Source organism: Acinonyx jubatus, chromosome A1, assembly GCF_027475565.1.
Source record: "Acinonyx jubatus isolate Ajub_Pintada_27869175 chromosome A1, VMU_Ajub_asm_v1.0, whole genome shotgun sequence".
NCBI classification, from domain to species: domain Eukaryota; kingdom Metazoa; phylum Chordata; class Mammalia; order Carnivora; family Felidae; genus Acinonyx; species Acinonyx jubatus.
Window position 1 is genome coordinate 22,793,887 of NC_069380.1, and position 20,996 is coordinate 22,814,882.

At 40.6% G+C, this 20,996-nt stretch overlaps 1 protein-coding gene across 4 annotated transcripts in view; it reads left to right on the top strand.

Annotated features, from left to right (window-relative positions):
- The window catches only part of MED4 (mediator complex subunit 4), a 47,140-nt gene that overhangs the window by 15,633 nt on the left and 10,511 nt on the right, over nucleotides 1-20,996 (top strand). The window contains exons 2-4 of one of the 4 annotated variants that reach the window (XM_053215458.1): nucleotides 9,669-9,757; nucleotides 11,233-11,546; nucleotides 18,540-18,606. In XM_053215458.1, the coding sequence (XP_053071433.1) occupies nucleotides 11,422-11,546; nucleotides 18,540-18,606 (192 nt within the window). In that variant the 5' untranslated portion in view covers nucleotides 9,669-9,757; nucleotides 11,233-11,421. The remainder of the gene's footprint in view (nucleotides 1-9,668; nucleotides 9,758-11,232; nucleotides 11,547-18,539; nucleotides 18,607-20,996) is intronic. The other 3 variants (XM_015068902.2, XM_053215459.1, XM_015068901.3) reach the window with 3 other exon arrangements.

A 20,996-nucleotide genomic window follows, 5' to 3' on the forward strand; every position in this document is an offset into this window, starting at 1 on the left:
GCCCAGCATGTCAAAGAGCAACAAGTTATCCAAGAAGAGGCAAGGGCCAAGCACCAGAGAATCTGAAAAGACAAAGAAGCCACTGTTCTGCCCTGATGAGTGCCAAGATACCTCCGTTAACCTCATTGCGTTTATTCAAACACTTAGCAGGAAACTCATCCTTATGTCTTTAATGGGAAAAATCTTCTGGTTGGGGTCGAAATCAGATAACACGAGGATGGATGTATTTGAAAGTAAATGGAAAAATGGGAAAGAATGATGATGTCATTATACTAAGGGAATATAAATGGTCTGGGAATTTGGTGGTTTTGAGGTGGGTTCAATTCTTCATTTCCTGCCACTTCAATATTTATCTCTGCTTTTGCAGGGGATACAGTGACTCATTTGCACACAGGGTCATACAGTACTTTTGGATTGTGATAAACATTCAGAGAGACAAGATTAAGGTGATCTGAGGCCAATTTTGCCAATTGAACTATAGTGTTTAGCTCTCACAAGGTGTTTTTCTAAAGTAAATCAAATCAGTAAACAGGCATCTGCGTATCGTGTGAGAGGCTAACACACGAAAATGAACAGGATTTGAAATGCAAGGAAATGAAAAACAAACCAGCAGCATGGAGATTATAGTTAATCTTTTCTGAATTGTGTCCACAGTTAGAGACAGGAAGGGAACTAACTTTCTAGCAGCCAAAAAGGAAACTTTTCTGGGAAATCTCCCTCAATCTAGCCAAAATAAATATTTAGATCTCAGAGAAAACAAAAGTTAAAATGAATGTAAAACTGATCTTCACATTAAGATGCGAGGAAAGTCAACCAACTTCAATAAAAATGCTGAACCTTTGCTATGTGGTAGGTAGTGGTTATATGAAATTAAAAAGACATGGCCGACATTCATGAGGACAAATTTAAACATGTGTTATTCCATGCAAAACAAAGTTCTTTTGTCCTCAAACTTTTATTTATTTATTTATTTATTTATTTATTTATTTATTTATTTATTTATTTTGGTTGTTGTTTAAGGATGTTAAACGTAGAAGAATTTTTTTTAAATATTGTATTTGAAGTTCACGAATTTGGCACAATCTATTATGGATGCCTTGTGTGTCAACCGAAGCAATGTGGGTAAAGGTATAATTAGGTGGATTTGTATTTGGTTAATTGACCATACCCCAGCTGCATTGATTGTTGAATGATGTCTGCTGCATCCCAGAAGATTCTTAAAGGCACTAAAGCTATTGGGGCTAACTGAAACATCACATATGTTTGCTTTGGATTGGAACTGTATTGACTTTATTCGGCAAACACTAGCAGAGAAAAACAGAAAAGAACATTTACAGTGTATGCAATTCATTCCTTCTTCCAACTACCTTAAATTCTATCCTCAAATCAGGTTATATCACCAGAAGACTATATGCCTGCACAACAGTAAATTAGCCTCTCACAAAATCATCCTCACTGGACCCAGAGCACTCCAGGAGGCAAGGCTTCCAGAAAAAAAAGGGGCATGAAAACTTCCTGATATGTTGGAACTTTTGGAAAAATAAATGAAGAATTATTGTAAGAGATTAAGAGAAGAAAGAGAATAGAAACTACTATAAAAACTAACAGTTGTATAGCAAGGGATTATGATATTAATATCCTACTTTGTTCTTCCCCGAGCAACAATTATATAAATTATAATATTGTAAGCATCGTTGAGCAATTTAACATGGTTTAATGGTAGTTTGCCTGAAAAACATCAGAATTTTTAAAATAGACTTCTATTTTAGAATAGTTTTAGACTAACAGAAAAAATTATGAAGATAGTAGAGAGATTCCCATATACTCTACACCAGTTTCCTCTATTATTGACATATTAATATGGTTCATTTGTCAAAATTAATGAACCAATTCTAATACATTATTATTAACTAAAGCCCATGATTTCTTCAGATTTCCTTAGTTTTTACCTCATATTCTTTTTCTGTTCCAGAATCCATCCAGGATACCACGTTACATTTGGTTGTCATGACTCCTAGGGCTCCTTCTCTTGATTGCACCAGTTTCTCAGACTTTCCTTGGTTTTGATGACCTTGACATTTTGGAGAAGTCAGCTGCTTTGTAGAATGTTCCTCAGTTGGGATTTGTCTGATGAGATTATGAGTTTGGAGGAAGATCAGTAAAGTGCTATTCTCATCACATTATATCAAGGACACTTATGATTGACTTATTTCTGTTGATATTAATTTTGATCACATGGCTGAGGTAGTATTTGTTAGATTTCTCCACTGTAAGGTTTCTCCCCCTACCCTTTCCATACATACTGCACCCTTTGGAAGGAATTTACCATGAGCAGCATACATTTAGGGGAGCAGGAAGTTTATGCACCAACTCCTTGTGTGTTGAGCACCTACATAAATTATGTAGAATTCTACATGAGAGATTTGTCTATTCTCCCCAATTTATTGATTTATCCAATCACTTATTTACATCAGCATGTACTCATGGATACTTATTTTGTATTTTAGGTTATGATTCAGCACTGTGTTATTTATTTTGTTATTCAGATTGTTCTACCTTTCATCATTAGGAATTCTTTCATTGGCCCTGATGACCCTTTGACATACCCCACCATTGTAGATTTTTTTCTTTTAACATTTCTTTCTTGCTGGAGCTACAAGATGCCCCAGGTTCATCTTGTATATTTCTTGTCCCAGTGCTCAAATCAGCCATTTCTCCAAGGAAATGAAGAATGGTATTAGAAACCAAGAACCAAGATCAAGACCCTAAGTGTGCTTGTTGCTATGAGGGGACAGGGATTGTTGCTTCTAGGCCCTCTCAAGAAGATGGATCAAGGAAATATATGTGTATGTACTAATCAGGATATATACACACACACACACACACACACACACGCATATAAATATTTCTCTTTGTAACCATCTGTATCTCCATTAAGTAAACATGATTTCATACTGATGTGTCCAACTCTAATCCACTACCACATGGATTATTCTAGCCTTCTCACCTTGCTTGTTTATAATATCTTACCCCAATAGGGAGAAATCTGGCTCCCACACCTGCCATCTATTTATTTAACTGTTCAATTCCAGCATACATGTATAGTAGTTTCAGAATTGTTAACCTATACTCCATTGGGAAAAAAACTTTATTACCTATACTACAGTATTTCTATATCATTTATTTTGCCTTTAGTCTTACAGATGAAAGTTACTTAGATCAGCACCTTTTATACTCACCCCTTTCAGTGAGGTTGATTCATACATTTATAATATAGTAAGTTGATTTTGTCACATTCCCTAGGGTATTCTGACCTCCTAAATAATTTTTTAATTTGCATACATTAAGGTTCACTCTTTGTGCTGTAAAGGTCTATGGGTTTTTACAAAAGCATAGTGTCATGTATCCACCACTGCAACATTGTATAGAATAGTTTCACCACCTAAAAAATCCTCTGTGTTTCACCTTTTGAACCCTTCCTACTTCCTGAGCCTCTGGCAACCACAATCTGTTTCCCATCTCAATGTGTTAAGCCTCTTTTAGAATGTAGTATAAACGGAATCATGCAGAATGTAGCCTTTTCAGACTGACTTCTTTCACTTAACAATATGTGTTTAATATTTTTTCATGTCATTGCAAGGCTTGATAGCTCTTTTTTTAAACGTTTATTTATTTATTTAGAGAGAGAGAGAGAGTGGAGGAGGAGCAGAGAGAGTGGGAGAGAGAGAATCTCAAGCAGGCTCCACACTGTAGCACAGACCCCAACTCGGGGCTTGAACCCATGAACCATAAGATCAAGATCAAGCCAAAGTTGGACATTTAACCAACTAAGCCACCCAGGTGCCCCAGATAACTCATTCTTTTTTATTGATGAATAGTAACATATTACATGGACATACTAATGTTTGTTTATTCTATTACTCTTCCAACATATTGAAAGATATATTGGTTGCTTCCATTTAGGAATTGCTTTAATAAATTGCAAACTTAAAATAAATCAGCAAAAATTACGTGACTTCCAAAAAGTTACTGTAATACTAGGATGCATTGAGGAAAGTAAAGCAGTTACAATGTTAGTTGCTGTACAACATAGTGTAGTGGTGAAAAACAGAGTTTCGGAATTCAGATTGTCACCTCCCAAGATGTGTGAGCTGGGCTAGATTGCCTAAACTTTCTGGGCCTCAGTGTCCTTGTCTGTAAACAGGGAGAATAATTGTGCTTATAGAGCATTCAGCAGTACTTGGCTCGATAAATATTAGCTATCATTATAACATATAATATTTCCACATATCATGTAACAAGCACGTTATATATATTATTTTATGTCTTCCGAGAACCTTTCAAAGGAGTATGATTATCCCCATTTGTAGACGGAGAATCTGAAACACAGAGGCCATAAGTCAATGGAATCAAGACTTAAACTGCAGTCTACAATATTGCAAAGGCTCCGATCTTTTAATTTGACTGCAGTGATTCTCGAGAGCACAAGAAAAGTCCCCTTTTATTTAGCTGTAGACAAACTGTACCTTCACGTTGAGTTGCTGTATATTATGAAGGACCAACTAGAATGTGTGAAAGAGATGATAGAGTAATGAAACATCTAGAAACCCTTTCAAATGAGGTGCTACTGAAGGAACTAGGGATGATTGGTATGGAAAGTAAAAAGCTGGGAAGAAATTACAGTAAAATGGAAACAATATGTGTTTCTTAATGGAAGGTTAAAAGGTGATTTTATTTTTTCTTTATATTTCCTAGATTTTTAAAGATGAACATGCTTTTCTTTTGGTTTGCCTTTATTTTTTATACTTTTTATAATAAGAAAAAACATTAACAAATCATAGTTAAGAGAAAAACTTGAGTGATGGAAGTTAACTAAACTTACTCTGGTAATCATTTCATAATATACACACATATCAAACCATTATGTTGTATAGCTTCAATTATACAGTATTATATGTCAATTGCATCTCAATGAAACTATAACAAAATAATGGTTATATATAAATATCCAGCATAATATTTAGCCTCTTTTTAAAAAATGAATTATTCAGGTTTTATTTTGAAATCTAAAACTGAGATTTTGAAATATATATTTGAAAACATAACCACTTTTTCCCTTGTTAATGCTATAAATACAGTTCACACTGAGAAGAAAAAAAGAAAGAAGAAAACCTTGACAGCCTGTTCTGTGAAAGACAGATTAAATGTATTACTTATGACCTCAGAAGACAGTTTGGGTCCAATGTGTGAAAATTATCATCATGTACTTTGGGCTCAAAATAAATGAAAATGACTGACGGTTGAGGAAGCTAGCTTTCCTCTAGCAGAAAATGTTTAATCACAGGCTGGGGTCAGACTAGAGCAGATGACCTCCGAGATCTCTTTCAGCGTTTAATCCATAACCTGGACTTATACTAATGAGCACAAGATTTCTTAAGTTTATTTATTTATCTTTGAATGAGAGAGAGAAAGAGAGAGACAGAAGAAGAGAGAGACAGAAGGAGATACAGAATCCTAAGCAGGTACCAGGTTCCGAGCTGTCAGCACAGAGCCCAGAACAGGGCTTGAACCCACCAACCGTGAAATCATGACCTGAGCTGAAGTCAGACACTTAATTGACTGAGCCACCCAGGTGCCCCAAGCACAAGACTTTTTGAAGTTTATTTATTTATTTTGAGAGAGAGAGAGAGAGAGAGAGAGAGAGAGAGAGAGAGAGAAAGGATGAGAGAGAGGCCAGTGCAGAGCCTGACACAGGGCTTAAACTCACAAACCACAAGATCGTGACCTGAGCCGAAATCAAGAGTTGGATGCTTAACCAACTGAGCAACCCAGGACCCCCTCACCCCCACCCCGCCACTGCCCTGAGCCCAAGATGTCTTTAATTGTTTTAGCTCATGATACAAGAAATCGACGCTGCTAATATTAATGCATTTAGTTTATTAATCTTCAAGCACCCAAGAAACACTTAGCAATTTGTTTTACTTATGAGAAGAAATGAACCTGTATTTCCTTAGAATCTAATTAAATTTTTTTTAATGTTTATTTATTTTTGATAGAGTGAGAGAGAGACAGAGTGTGAGTGGGGGAGGGGCAGAGAGAGGGAGACACAGAATCAGAAGCAGGCTCCAGGCTCTGAGCTGTCAGCACAGAGCCCACGAAGGGCTGGAACTCATGAATTGTGAGATCATGACCTGAGCCGAAGTCAGATGCTCAACCAACTGAGCCACCCAGGCGCCCCAGAATCTAATTTAGAATGTCTACTCATTCAAACCAGTTTGTATTAGTTTCCTAGGGCTGCTGTAATAAATTGGAATAAACTGGGTAGCTAAAAACAACAGACATTCATTCTGGGCCAGAAGCCCCAAATCGCTGGCAGAGCTGTCTCCCTCGAAGGGTCTAGGAGAGTGCTCTTCCTTGCTTCTCCCTGGCCCTGGTGTCTGCGGGCGTTCCTTGGTTTGTGGCTGCATCACTTTAATCTCTGCCTCTGTCCTCACATGGCCTTCCCTTCTTCCAGGGTCTCCTCTCTGTGTCTCACATAAGGACACTTGTCACTGGATCTAAGGTCCACTTGAATAACCCAGGGTCATCACATTTTGAGGTCCTTAATTTAATTAATTCTCCGAAGACCCTTTCTCCAAATAAGGTCATGTTTGCAGGTTCTGGAATGTGGACATATCTTTTTGGAGGTCTACCATTCAATCCACTATGCATCTGAGTTACGGGGCGCCTGGTGGCTCAGTCAGTTAAGAGTCCACCTCTTGATTTTGGCTCAGGTCACGATCTCACGTTTCGTGGGTTCAAGCCCAGGGTCGCTTTCTTGCTCTGCCGTGGCAGCACAGAGACTGCTTGGGATTCTCTCTCGCTCTCTCTGCCCCTCCCCACTCTCATGCTTACTCTCTCTCTCTCAAAATAAATAAACTTAAAAACATACTTAAAAAAGAAGTCAGTGAAATATTTTAACCATTCTCTATCTGACATTAACTCCTTACTCTAGTTTTTCCTTCCTCTATCCCTGCCAGTCTTCCTGCCCCATCGGCTTTCTTAGGAGTTTCTGCTTTCACTTCCTCCAGGAAGACTTCCTTGACCACTGTTGTCTTGTTCACCTTTACAGGCCCAGCATTTAGTGTAGTCCCTGGCATATAAACACGGCTTAGTAAACATTTATTGAAAAAACAAGTGAATCTATGAAAGGAGGCCAGTAATGCTGCCCACCTTTCTATTGAGTTACTGAGAAGCGGTTAGTTTTCAGAGACGCCTGGGGAATTTCAGGCAGAAGATGAGACTTTCTTTACAGAAGATCTGTTCATTCCAGAAGGCCTTTCCATTGAAACCACACCACAAATATTTAAAGGGAATAAGATGTGCAACCTAAGCTGTTTTTTTATTCTCAAGGCACAGGAATGTAGGGAGTTAAAGACAAATGCCATGCTTTCCACGGGGCTGATAATTTTAATGAACACTGAGCAGTTTGGGGCAGTGGGAGCTTTTGTGCTTTGGAACGTGGAGGATGAGTTCTTCTGATGAAGGTTTCACGATGTAACTAGGACAGGGGTGTGAAGGAGATAAGAGGCTTTATTCAGACTGTGAAACTTCTCTTGATGTAGAGCAGCCCCAGTTAGATATACCAGAGATAACTTGACTTGTTAAAAGCAGTTTAAATGGCACATTTGAGGCTTTATAATTGATTTAAAAACTGATGTTGCTGGGGCGCCTGGGTGGCTCAGTCAGTTGAGTGTCTGACTTCGGCTTAGGTCATGGTCTCGTGATTTGTGGGTTTGAGCCCCACCGTCGGGCTTTTGCACTGACAGCATGGAAACTGCTTCAGATTCGCTGTCTCTCTCTCTCTCTCTCTCTCTCTCTCTCTCTCTCCTGCCCCTCCCCTGCTCACACTCTCGCTCTCAAAAATAAATAAACCTTTTAAAAAACCCACAAAAACTGAAATTGCTGTCTTAAAAGCCAGCAAATTGCTGGGAACCCACCCCTTCCCCCCAGTAGCTTTCTGAGAGGTAATTCATGGTTTCAAAAACTATAAATGGTGTTTTTGAGATGGAAGCTTGATCCTGAATTGAGTGGTATTTTTACCTGGGATTAGGGGCTCTGAAATAGAATGTCAAGGTTTTTTGCTTCTTAAAGACAGTTAATGAATGTATTTGGTCTGTTTTCCTTTTCTCACTGCCTGACTACGGGGAGAGAATTGCCTGAGTCTGACTCTCTACCCCACTCTTAGTGAGTGTGATCTTGAACATGAGCCTTCAAACTTACTTAGGTGACTGGCTGGGGAAATAAGCTTCCGGACTAGTGTGTGTTGGGTTGCAAAGTAACCATGAGTGTCTACTACTATGCTGCAGAATATTGCATTTCTGGTTGAGGATATTATAAATATTTGGAGTTGCTTTTGAGAATCCTTAAGGAGAATGTGGACAGAAAAGACAGAAAATAAGGCTTTACCATTTAGAGGCAAAACTACAGATATCTACCTTTTGTTTTCAGCATCTTTGGTGATTTTAGCACCTCTGTCAACAACAAATCCAGTAATAGTCATCGGTGCCCACTCTGTCAGGCAGCCTTCTGGCACTGGGGCAATATCACTGAGCAAAAGACCAGAAATTCTGGCTTCATGTAGCCTACATCCCAGCAGAAGAGATAATTAGCAAAACACACATCAACTAACTTTTTTTTAAGTTTATTTATTTTGAGACAGAGGGAGAGAATGAGCATGGGAGGGGCAGAGAGAGAAGGAGACAGAGGATCTGAAGCAGGCTCTGCACTGACATCAGAGAGCCCAAGGCAGAGCTTGAACTCACAAACCATGAGATCATGACCTGAGCTGAATTGGAATGCTCAGCCAACTGAGGTGTCCCCTCAGGGCAGGTGCCACCACCAACTAACTTATATAGAAGGTTAGAAAAGGACAAATGCTATGGAAAAAAGTAGATCAGGGGAAAGGGTATAGGATGTGGGGGTAGATTGCAAGTAGGAAAAAGGATGGCCAGGTGGGCTTCTTTGAGAAAGGGCTGTGCCTGCAGATGTGAGGGGAGAAGCAGAGAGAACAGCGCAAAGGCAATCCCAGTAAATGCAGCTGAGGCATGATGGAGATGTGGACCTGAGATTAGAAATGGAAAGATGAGGGGCAGCTGGGTGGCTCAGTTGGTTAAGCGTCTGACTTCAGCTCAGGTTATGATCTCAAGGTTCATGAGTTTGAATCCCACGTCAGGTTCTGCTGACAGCTCAGAGCCTGGAAACTGCTTCAGATTGTGTCTCCCTCTCTCTCTGCTCCTCTCCCATGCACACTCTGTCTCTTTGTCAAAAATAAATAAACATAAAAAAAAAAAGAAGCGGAAAGATGAGACATGGACAACTTCTGGGCATGTCCTGAAGGCAGAACTATCTGGATTCCTGATGGATGTGATGTATGAGAAACAAGGAAAACCCTATGTCTTTTGCCTGAAAAATCAAAGTGAAGAAGCTGCCATCAACTGGGCTGGGGAGGGGGAGGTGGTTGGGGCTGCAAGAAGTGTGATATGTGTGTTGGGCGAGAGGGGACGTAGATCAGGAATTCGGGTTTGCCCATATATTTGAGACACCCAGTGGGAACTGTAACAGCCCTCCAGCTGCTCTTAAGGACTAACTTGCTTCAGTCTTACACACTCCTCGCTTGCTGACCAAAGTTCCCTGGTGTGTAGCAGAACTAACCCACTTGCCTTGAGACCTGCAGACCGCTGGCCTAGAGGAGTGAAGGACGAAGCTTCCCCAGAAGGTAAGTCCTGACTGTATCTCCAAACAGCTGCGGCTGATACCAGCAAGTCTATTCAGGGTCAGGTCCACCTCGGACTAACCGCCAGGGCACCTGCTTCTCCCGCCTGGAGCACCTTCCTCCGTTTCCCAAGTCTTTCCCTTTAAAACCGTCCAGCTTCACCTAGACAGGGAAGATAGTGTTTGGGACATTAGCCCACTGTCTTAGGTTATCAGCTTCTGAATAAAGTAAACTTTCCTTTCCCCCCATTACCTGTCTTTCGAATATTGATTTTCCAGCAGAGTGTAGCCCCACGTGAGCTCAGAACCGGTTCTCCATGCAGTAACAGAAGGATCTAGTAGGAACTGGGCATACAAGCCTGAATTCAGAGGACAGGTTGGGGAGGGAAATACAAATTTTGGAGTCAGCATACAGACAGTGTTTAAAGCCCCTGGACTGGGTGAGATGATCAAAAGTGAGCTGGGGAGGTGAGGACTTAGAAGTGTCTCCCAACCATTCCTCTGTCTAGAGGTCAAGGTTGAGTGGAGGAATCAGCCAGAGAGATGGAGAGGGGAGATCAGAGAGGAAGGAGAGCAACAAAGAGAGACCAGCATGCTAGAACCCAAGTGGAGAAAGTGTTCTCCAGGATAAAGGAGGATGTTAACAGGTCCAGGGCCTAGGAGCCACCAAGCTCGGTGAGTGCTGACCATTACATTTAGCAGCATGGCAGTCTTCAATGACCTTTACAATCTGAGTTTTGGTGGGAAAATGAGGATGAAAACTAACTGAAATGGGTATAAGGAAGAAATGGAATTGGAAACAAAGTATTTAGGTAACTCCTTGTAGGTGTTTTGCTGCAGAGGGGAACAAAGAAGTAAAGTGGTTGCTGGTAGGGAAAGTGGGGTAAGAATATTCTAAAACTAGGAAAGTAGCAGGTATGGCGATAGGAATAAGTACAGGATGAAACATTGTCATTTGGGAGGTAGGAGGACTATGGTGCCTTCAGAAAGATACAGCTATTGGCAGAGAATTTCTCTGGCCAGGAGCAAGGCAAGTGCACGGGCAGCAGCTAGCCGGGGGCGGGGGCACGGTGCTGGCGGGCAGACACTCGTGGGGGCCGCAGTGTGTGGGAGTCCTATCTTCAGATTTCTCCTCTTTCTTAGTGAGTTAGAAAGCAAGGTCCTAAGTTGAGAGTGGGAATTGGGGGAAAGAGGTGTTGGAGGTTTGGAGAGACAGGAAATGGTGTGAAATTTTGTCCAGGACAGCGGAGAGGGTCTGAGGTACAGCCAAGGCGGGGTTAGCATCATAGGGATGCAGGTTAAAGATAGGTTAATATTGAGACCAGTCCATTTCACAAAGAACCAGATACAACAGGTGGGTCATTATGCAATTTCCGCAAATGCTTGAAATCCGTTGAACTTCCCATTCCTTGCGAAAACGACAAAGCGCAGGAGAACCTGACCGCCTTGCTCCTCCCTGTCCTCCGGCTCTCTCCCTAGGTTAGACTGAGAAACTCTCGCTCGCCCATCAGATGGCGCCGCCGCCCTCAGTGCATCTCCAGGAATATAGGGGGCGCTGTGTACTGGCCACTTTTCCCCCGCCTCGGTGACTCTTGCTTCCGCCTCCGGAGCCCGCCTCGGCTCCCCAGTGCTCAGCTGCGCAGTCGCGGAAACGGGCCTGTGGGGAGCATGGCGGCGTCTTCGAGTGGAGAGAAGGAGAAGGAGCGGCCGGCAGGCGGCTCTGGAGCGGCAGGCGGTAACAGCACGCGAGAGCGGCTCCTGTCTGCGCTGGAAGATCTGGAGGTCTTGTCAAGGTAATGCCGTCGGCCTGAAGGCCTGAGAGGGCTGGGCCCGGAGGACTGACTCTGCATCGGCCGGGCCTGCCGGGGTGTTCGTTCCGGGTTCCCGGGGCTCGGTGGGGAGGCCGAGACGCCGACATGGGAACCCCCCGCCTTAGAAGACGTTTTAATAATGACAGTGACTCTGGAACCCCGACACGGTCAGAACTGTAGAGGACCTTAGAGATCGCCCGGTGTGAGTACCTTCGTCCACGGACACTCGACAGACACTTAAGGAACTCCCCCTGGGTCCCAAGCGCTGGGAGACTGTAGTGAAGGGGGTGGGGGACTAGGTCCCGACGTAGAGGGGCCCAGTGTCAAGGGGAAGAGACAGACGTAAACAGCGACCGTGGTGCAGAGCCTGTTTTTACAGAGTCGTGCACTGCGGGATACTGGAACCCGAGGACTCAGGGTGCCTGTCATGGTTGTAGTCAGGGTAGGCTTCCTGGAGAAAGGGCTGCATGGGAAGAATGAGTTCACTAGACTCAGTAGGCGGCAGGTAGCTGGAACAGCATGTGCAAAAAAGCCTGGAAGCATGAGCACGCACGACTTGGTGGTGCTTACATACTTGCAAGTTTGGGAGGGCAGGAGTGCAGCGTGTGTGGAAGAGGTAGGAGAAATTGGATGCCTTTCTGCTTAGTCTACCATGGTTCGTGGCTGTTTGTAAAGTTGAAGGCTTCTTTAACTCCCTCACATTCACTTGGATGTTAAAATTGTTTTGATTCTTCCCCCTAAAACCTTGCGCAGATTTGACGTCTTGTTCCCACCCCCACTGTCGTTAACTATTTTTTAATGCAGTCTCCGGAAAGTTTTACTTGTCTTTATGCTTCTGCACTTTATCTTACTGTATTGCCCAGGGTCAGAGCTATCTTTTTAAAAGGCATCTCGTATTACTTTTCTGCTTTGAAATACTTGGTAAGTTCCCACCGCCCGGTGAGGTAGAAACCAAATGTCTAGCTTAGTGTGCCACTTTTCTGTGACTATGTTGACTTCTGAAGAAGTGACACCCCCTCTGGGAAGTAGTGACTGCTGCCTTTTGTTCCAAGTCTTGGTCTTAGAATTTCAAATCTTTGCCCTAGTATAGTCAGTGAATTATTCCCACCGTTTTACTCTGGAGCCCAGTAAATTCATTTCTTTTCTGAGCTCACTTGCTGTAACATAATTCATCTGTTTTGTGACCCTAGTGTGTATTTCATACTCTGCAAGTTCGGGAACTATGGTTTTTTTGAACCTACTCATCCACGATAATGGTACTTGAACATTTCTTCTGACGTTGGACGACTCCGTAGTCACTCTAAAGATCTTGTTCCTGTATTATTTGGCCGTGTATCTGAGGTGCGTTTTCCTGACGATGTCGGTACCTGCAGGAGTGCATATACATGATAGTCATGTAGTCTTCACCTGAGATAGCATAATTAATTACCAGCTGTGTTAAATTTGAGACTAAATTGGAATTCTCTTGTATCTAGCTAGGATTGACCAGTTTCTCTCTCTCCCTATTTGCTTGTTTCCTTGATTACTGAGTATATAGCATTTTCTGCCTGGTGAAATGTGTTGACCTGCTGGAGTAGTGGATCATTTCAGTTTTCCTCAAGAATCTCAGTGTTTCAAAAGTTGCACAGCAGCAGATCCTAATGTAGTTTTGCTTTTCTCTGACCTCGTCAGGAAGAGGTTGAGATCCGATGCATTCTTTGTAGAGCTCTTCAGTCATTCCACAGGGCTCTGCAGTCCTTGAGTCACATCAGCTTCTGGCCACATTGGCTTCTAGTCACGTCAGGGTCACAGTCTGTAGCAGACCTTGAGTGTGGAGTTCTCTCTTGTCCTGGATTTTCCCTCTTTATTTTTTCTTTCTTGTTTTACTTTCTTTATTATGGAGAGAGAGAGGGAGAGGGAGAGAACCGTGGGGGAGGGGCAAAGAGAGAGGCAGATAGAGGATCCTAAGTGGGCTCTGTGCTGACAGCAGAGCCCAATGCGAGGCTTGAACCCACAAACCATGAGATCATGACCTGAGGTGAAGTTGGACGCCCAACCCACTCAGCGCCCCCAGGCAACCCTAGGTTTTCTGTCATTATATAATCAACCTCACTTTAAGATACCATTACTTCTTTTTTCCTCAAGAGAAAGTTGCATCTTCTTTTCTTTTATTGAAAACATGAATCCTACTTTTCTTTTGCAGACAGAGTTGTTTCCCTTATTTATTCTAGTAGCTTCAACCACTACATTAACTAGAATTCTTAACCCTAACTTTTAGTAAAAACTGATTGTAAGCAGTTGCAAACAGTCTGCTGTACCACCATCCATTAGACCAGCATATTCCTGAATACATTTCTTAAGTCCCAGCAATGTGTGCATCTTCACAGCACAATCTTTCAATAAAGCACAAAATGAGTTTACTATGAGATCAAAAAAAAAAGAATCTCAGCATTTCTGAAACCTTCCCCCTTCAGCTTTCTAGTTGTGCATGATTAGTTGAGGCGCTGAGTTCTCTTTTGATTTCTTTAAAAGAAGGTGTCGTTTTTCTATTGCCCTTTCCCCAGGAATGCCACTTTGATTTCTGGTTGATTTGTAGCCTCCACTGAGTCTTGTGACAAATTGGAGATAAGCTGCTTCTTTCTTGAGGTGCTCTGCACCCTGGTAATAAATAATTGCCTTAAAAGTTTTTCTTTTCCTCTGATTTTCTCCTGACTTACTCTGCTGTTTTATTTATTCATCTCTAAAGAAAGACTGAGTGACAGTAAGTGAAAATTTATCTTTTATGACCCTGGAGATGGATGGTGGTGACAGTGGAAGAGATGTCACTTTGTAGTTTGCCACCTAGGATTCATTGAGACTTCACAGAGTGAGGTTGTTCCAGTGTGGTTGGCTTTTGAAAAAAATCCCATTTTGTTAGCAATCGTATAGTTACATATACTGATTCTGTAATCTGAAATTTGTCATTATCCTCTTAATGAAATTTTTCTCGTGTTTGCATTTGTTATGAAAAAAATGAAAAGAAAACTCACTAGTATAACTTCTTGGCTTTTAGAAAATAGTAAGTTTGAAATTTAGGACGTATCTTTTACTGTTACCTGATTATATAGCTTTTTAGTATATTTTATTACTTTGGAAAATATGATAGAATTAGGTAGTCTTTAGATGAATTTTAAAAAAACACAACAAATTGTAGTCTGGGGTGCCTGGGTGGCTCAGTCGGTTGAGCATCCAGCTTCGGCTCAGGTCATAATCTTGCAGTTTGTGAGTTCGAGCCCCACGTCGGGCTCTGTGCTGACGGCTCAGAGCCTGGAGCCTGTTTCAGATTCTGTGTCTTCATCTCTCTCTGCTCCTCCCCTGCTCGTGCTCTGTCTCTCTCTCTCTCTCTCTCCCTCTCTCTCAAAATTAAACATTAAAAAAATTTTAAATAAATTGTCTAAAAGTTGTGTTTTTTTAATTTTTAATTATTTTTGAGAGAGAGAGAGAGACAGAGTGTGAGCAGGGGACGGACAGAGAGATAGGGAGACAGGCTCCAGGTTCTGAGCTGTCAGCACAGAGCCCAACGTGGGGCTTGGATTCATGGATGGCAAGTTCATGACCTGAGCCAAAGTTGGACGCTTAACCAACTGAGCCGTCTAGACGTCCCTAAAAGTTTTTCTTAACGTGTTTGTAACTCAGAACTCATTGTCCCTCACAAACCATGTTGATAGGAGTCTTGAGGTTTTCACAGCAGCCTATTAATTCTGTTTACCTATAATTTACCTGAACTGTAATACCACTAATACCCAACCTAACCCCCATCTAAATTATATTTCTAAGGGGAATTGTGGATGGATTCTAATTTTTTCTATACGAGGACGGAGCTCTGTCTCCCACACCTGTAACCAGAGAGTGGGCTCAGGGCTTCCTTCAGCCTCTTTTTACATTGGGGAAGACAGAAGTTTCCACTTTGTTCTAGATGGTTATTGAATGTACTGTCTTACAGCTTTCTCCTTCCCCCTGTAGTTCTGTGCCTAGGGCAAGCCCTTTTAAGGCTCTCTGTGGATTTATACTCCCAGATTTGCAAGAAAGGCAGAAAAGGCTCATTCCACATCTCCCACCATACCCCCCCCAGTGCCCATCTCTCCCACCCCGAAACCAGCCTTTATATAGATCAGAGATTCTCAAGTGTTTATATCTCCTCTATAGGGTACAGAAAATGATTAAGATAACATGCTACTTTCATGAAATGTTTGTTTAATCCATCATTGTCTTGCCAGCTCTACCTCCAAAATATATTCTGAGTCTGTACATGTTTCACCTATTACCATTACTAAATCCTAGTGGCTCGGACCCAGTCAAAGCCAATGTCATTTTTTGCCTGGAACATTGCAGAAGCCATCTAACTTCATTTCCATTCTAGCCCTCTTACAATCTGTTCTCCAGATAGCTTAGCTTGTTTTAAAACATAAATCAGGTCATATCATTTCCCAGCTTAAAATGATCCAGTTGCTTCTCATTCTCTGGAATGATACACTGATCCTTTACCATGACCTACAAGGACCTGACACAGTAGTCTGGCCCCTCCCTCCTTCCCTCCCCTTGTCCTCATTTTGTATCCTGCTCCCCAGTGCATACTATGTTCTGGCCACACTTCTTCAAACCATCTTTGGGCCCCTGAACTAGCTGTGACTTTTTACAAGCATTCTTCCCTCATGGCTGGCTCCTCTCACTTGGAGAATCCTTTCCTGACCCTACCCAGTGTAAGTAGCCAGACCAGCTCACTGACACTCTGCTTTATTTTCTTCCCAACCCTTATAACCCTAGTTTTATTTGCCTGTTTTCTTGGTTATTTTTGTCTCCTGTATTAGAATTTAAATTCCATTGTTCACTTTTTTTTTAAATGTCTATTTATGTATTTTGAGAGAGAGAGAGAGAGAGAAAGTGTGTGTGTACATGTGTGAGTGAGAGGATGGCCAAAGAAAGAGGAAGAGGGAAAATCTCAAGCAGGCTCTGCACTGTCAGTACAGAGCCCAACTCGGGGCTTGATCCCACGAACTGTGAGATTATGACCTGAGCTGAAACCAAGAGTCAGATGCTCAACCAACTGAGCCACCCAGGCACCCCTCCATTGTTTGCTTTTATAACTCAAGCATCTAGAAAGTGCCTGGCACGTAAGAGGCACTCAAGAAATATTTAATGAATGGGTGAATGAAGACTTTCCATTGCCATATCCCCCTTTTTCATTAATTAGCAAATTCATACACAGTGGTACGAGAACCTAGTAGTGGGGAAGGTTGGGTCCAATTGGCACCATCCAGGAAAACCGTATGAAGGTAGGAGTAGGAAGATGGAAATAGGAAGGTGAAGATAGCCTAGCAGCCAGCAAGAAGGTACAAACACTGGGGCTGACTGGTCGTGTCAGGTAGCTAATTGTGCAGCTGTGCCTCTTGCATAATTTCTGGAGTCCATCTGTCAGCAAGTTTGAAGCTAATATATAGATACTACCTGTGGCATATTTTATACTGTGATATACTTTTTAATACTGTGATATATTTTATAATGTGTATATTATGTTTATACTAATTTTCATATAGGAAAATTGGTATATCTAGTAAATGCTCATTCCAGAAAGATAGGATTTTATTATAAGTAAGAATCCCTCTTAGTTGATAACCTGTTTGGTTAATTAAAATATTCAGGGGCTCCTGGATGGCTCAGTCAGTTAAACGCCCAACTTCAGCTCAGGTCACGATCTCACGGTTTGTGGGTTCGAGCCCCGTGTCGGCTCTGTGCTGACATCTCAGAGCCTGGAACCTGCTTCGGATTCTGTGACTCCCTCTCTGCCCCTCCCCTGCTCTCTCTCTCTCTCTTTCTCTCTCTCTCTCTCTCTCTCTCTCTCTCTCTCTCTGTCGATAAATAAATAAACGTCAAAAATTTTTTTAAAAATTCAGTTAGGAGCACTTGCGTGGCTCAATTGGTTAAGTATCCAACTCTTGATTTCAGCTCAGGGTCATGATCTCGTGGTTTGTGAGTTCGAGCCCCACTCCTTGGTATTCTCTCTCTCCCCTTCTCTCTGCCTCTCTCCCACGCATGTGCATATGCTCTTAAAAGAAATAAACTTTATAAAAAAATTCAATTAAAGTAGAAAATGATTTAAAAAATGATTCATCTACTCCTTAATTGTTTTATTTTACCTTAAAGCATATAAACTTATGTTTTCACTAATCTTTTCATCTAAGACAGATGTCAGAGAACTTTTTCTATACAGGAAGGGCCAGATAATAAATATTTTTGATTTTTGCAAGCTATAAATTTTCTGCTGCAACTACCCTATTCTGCCATTATAGTGGGAAAACAGCCCTGGATGATATGTAAATGAAGGGGCATGGCCAATGTGCTGAACGTAGGAGTTTTTCTTGCATAAACCACCCATAATGCAAAGTCTACCAGTTTCTAGTTTGTTTCTTTAAAGTGGAATGAGGGGTGCCTGGCTGGCTCAATCAGTAGAGCATGCAATTCTTGATCTCAGGATTGTGGATTTGAGCCCCATGTTGGGTGTAGAGATTACTTTAAATGAATGATAAAGTGAAATGAGAACTTAGATGCTCATCAAACAGTCTTAGGGCAGACTTCCTGAATTTGTATGACTTTCCCTGCTTCTTTGAAGTAGGCCTTTGCAGACATCTCTTGAGTCTTTCCCCAGCATTCAGCTTAGGTTTTTATAGAAACAGCTTTTCTCTGTTGGCAGTCATATTTCATTGGTATTTATGTAATGGATATTAATTTATGTAATTACACTAGTAAGTAAAACTTGCATAGATGCATCTGGTAACAATCAAAACTGAGTTGAAGCTGGTGAGAGCCCAAGCGCATAGTCACCGTGGAGCAGTGGCTGTGAATACTCAGCGTACTGTGGGTACCATGAATCCAGTAAGTCAGTTAGGTAGAGGTAGTTGAGAAGGCTTCTACTGTATTTGCTTTGTGAAGGTGTTTTGTTTTTTGTTTTTCTTTTTCTAGAGAACTTATAGAAATGCTGGCAATTTCAAGAAACCAAAAGTTGTTGCCGCCTGATGAGGAAAACCAGGTAAGTGGCTTCTTTTTAAATTACAAACAAGAAATCCCCATTATTTACTGCAGTTTTCCTACTTACATTTACTTTGTTTGAAAATAAGAAGATTGAATTCTATTAAATTATTAATTACGACTTTTAAATTGATATTTTCTTTGAATCTCTTATATAAGGTCATACTGCTTAAGATGCAAATAGTTGTCTAAGGGTGAATAGCATTTTCTCTTATAGTTGTAGTTACACATTTATTCATTTTTGTCTTTTGAATTAACCAGCAAAGGCTTGTTAAATGGATATTAAAACAATATTTGGAATAAAGAAAGTTAATGCTCCCATAAACCTTTTATTATAGGCTTGTCCCCCTAATGCATCCTGAAAATGAATAGAAATAAAAGAGCATACAACTATTAATAGCAGTTATTTTGTAGATTTTAAGTTTATAAGTAGTTTTTATTTTTTTTTATTCCTTTCTGTGCTTTGTAATCTTCTACAGTGAGATTGATTTTCTGACCCAGAAACTTTTTAAAGAAGAGGGTAAATGTCACTTTGTGTTTTTTTGCCATAATTAAAAAAAAAATTTTAAGAGGAAACAGATAGGAAGAATTAGCCTATTTAATGATGTGAGACAGGAGAAATCTCTAATAGATCTTTTCTCTTTACTTTCCACCCCTTCATCATTTTAATTTTATCATATGTTTTGAGGGCAGAGAAATTTCGTTGATTGTCAATAGTGAAGTATCAGAAAACTGTTTTCTTCAAGGATTAATGCCCTCAGGAAGAGAGGGGGGAATTAGATAAGGCTACAGGTAGTGTAAGTTGGTAATTTTAGGGATATTAAAGTTGTTCTTTGTATATTGCTTATTTTGTTTTTAGAAAAAGCTTATAGAGAAATATGGTAATAAAAGAATGCTAGTCTCAGATACTTTATTCATAAATACCTGTGAAGCCAAATAAGAATTACAAAATAAGCAAAATGAAATATAAGTTCTAACTTTACTTCCTAGGCAATTATATGCTTGCTATGAGCCAGGCACACAGATGATTCAGTAGGTCATAACTAACACCTGTCTTATCAGCACTAATATTTCTTACACTTTTTAAAAACTAACAGTTCTGTCCTTAAAAATAACAGTACCTTGTCATATAAGGTTGTTGTGAGGATGTATTATACTGCATTCTTAAGTACACCTAGGGAGAGCTTAGTAATGGTGGATAGTTATCATCACCACTCTGGAACAGAATTAAACGTTATACTTAGTACTGTGAATTTTCATTGAAACTGTTAAATATTAGTGTGATGTGCCCATTTGAAAATTTTCTAGCCTCCATTTTATTTGAATATTCGTATTTTCATGTATGTAGAATTTTACTTAGAAGGGACATTAATGGTCTCTATAACCTCCTGTGTTATAAAAGAGCTTGAGTTCCAGGGTGGATAAGTGAACTAGAGGTTGATGGATGAATAGAACTAGAATCGAGGTCTGACTTCAGTTGAATAATATTTCTCTATTCAACAATAAAATCTCCAAAGAATCTCTACTGCTCTATGGTAGTATACAATATAGGTCAAACTGTAAACTTCTTGAAACGTGTTGTGAAACAAGTTGGTTAATAACTTTTTAAATATACTTTTATAGAAGTGGAAACCCTGCTTTCTCTTGTGACTTGAGAAGAATAGGGACTGTAGGTATATTAAGTAGAATATACTACTTTTTATAGAAGAAATTACTATTTAAAGTAAATACTTTTAATACATGGACAGAGGATATAGCTCAGTCTTTTGTCTGAGTCCTGTAAAAATGAGAAGAACTTCATATCGAAAGGAACTTGAAGAGGCAGGTCTATACTTTTTACTCTTTAACAAATTTTTGTTAACAGTTTTAAAATTGATTCTGAATTTTGATAGCCATTTCCTTTCTTGAAGTATTATTCCCCACTTCGCACAGTTAAGTAAGGGTATTTAGGTAGGATTGCATCTTAATTCTGTAGTGGGGTAGTGATGATGATAGCTAACCTTTATTGGGCTCTTCCTGTGTGTACTTTACATGCATTATATCATAAATCCTCACAATAATCTTATGTGATAAGTTGCTGTTACTATATCCCTGGTAAACGAAAGACTAGAGATTTGGACCCAGACTTTCTGTTTTATGCTTTGTAACCTTCATAGGTCAAAGGTTGTATCTGCATACGACCTATTTACTATTTTTGGAAATTGCTCTTTTTTTAAACCATCTTCATTGTAAAGCAATACTATGAATGAAATCACAGGTTTAGTGTGAGTTTTATATATGTGTATGTTTTAAGTTTATTTTTTATTTGCGAGTGTGTGTGTGTGTGTGTGTGAAGAGGAAGAGAGAGAGGGAGAGAATCCCAAGCAGGCTGATGCGGGGTTCGATCTCACA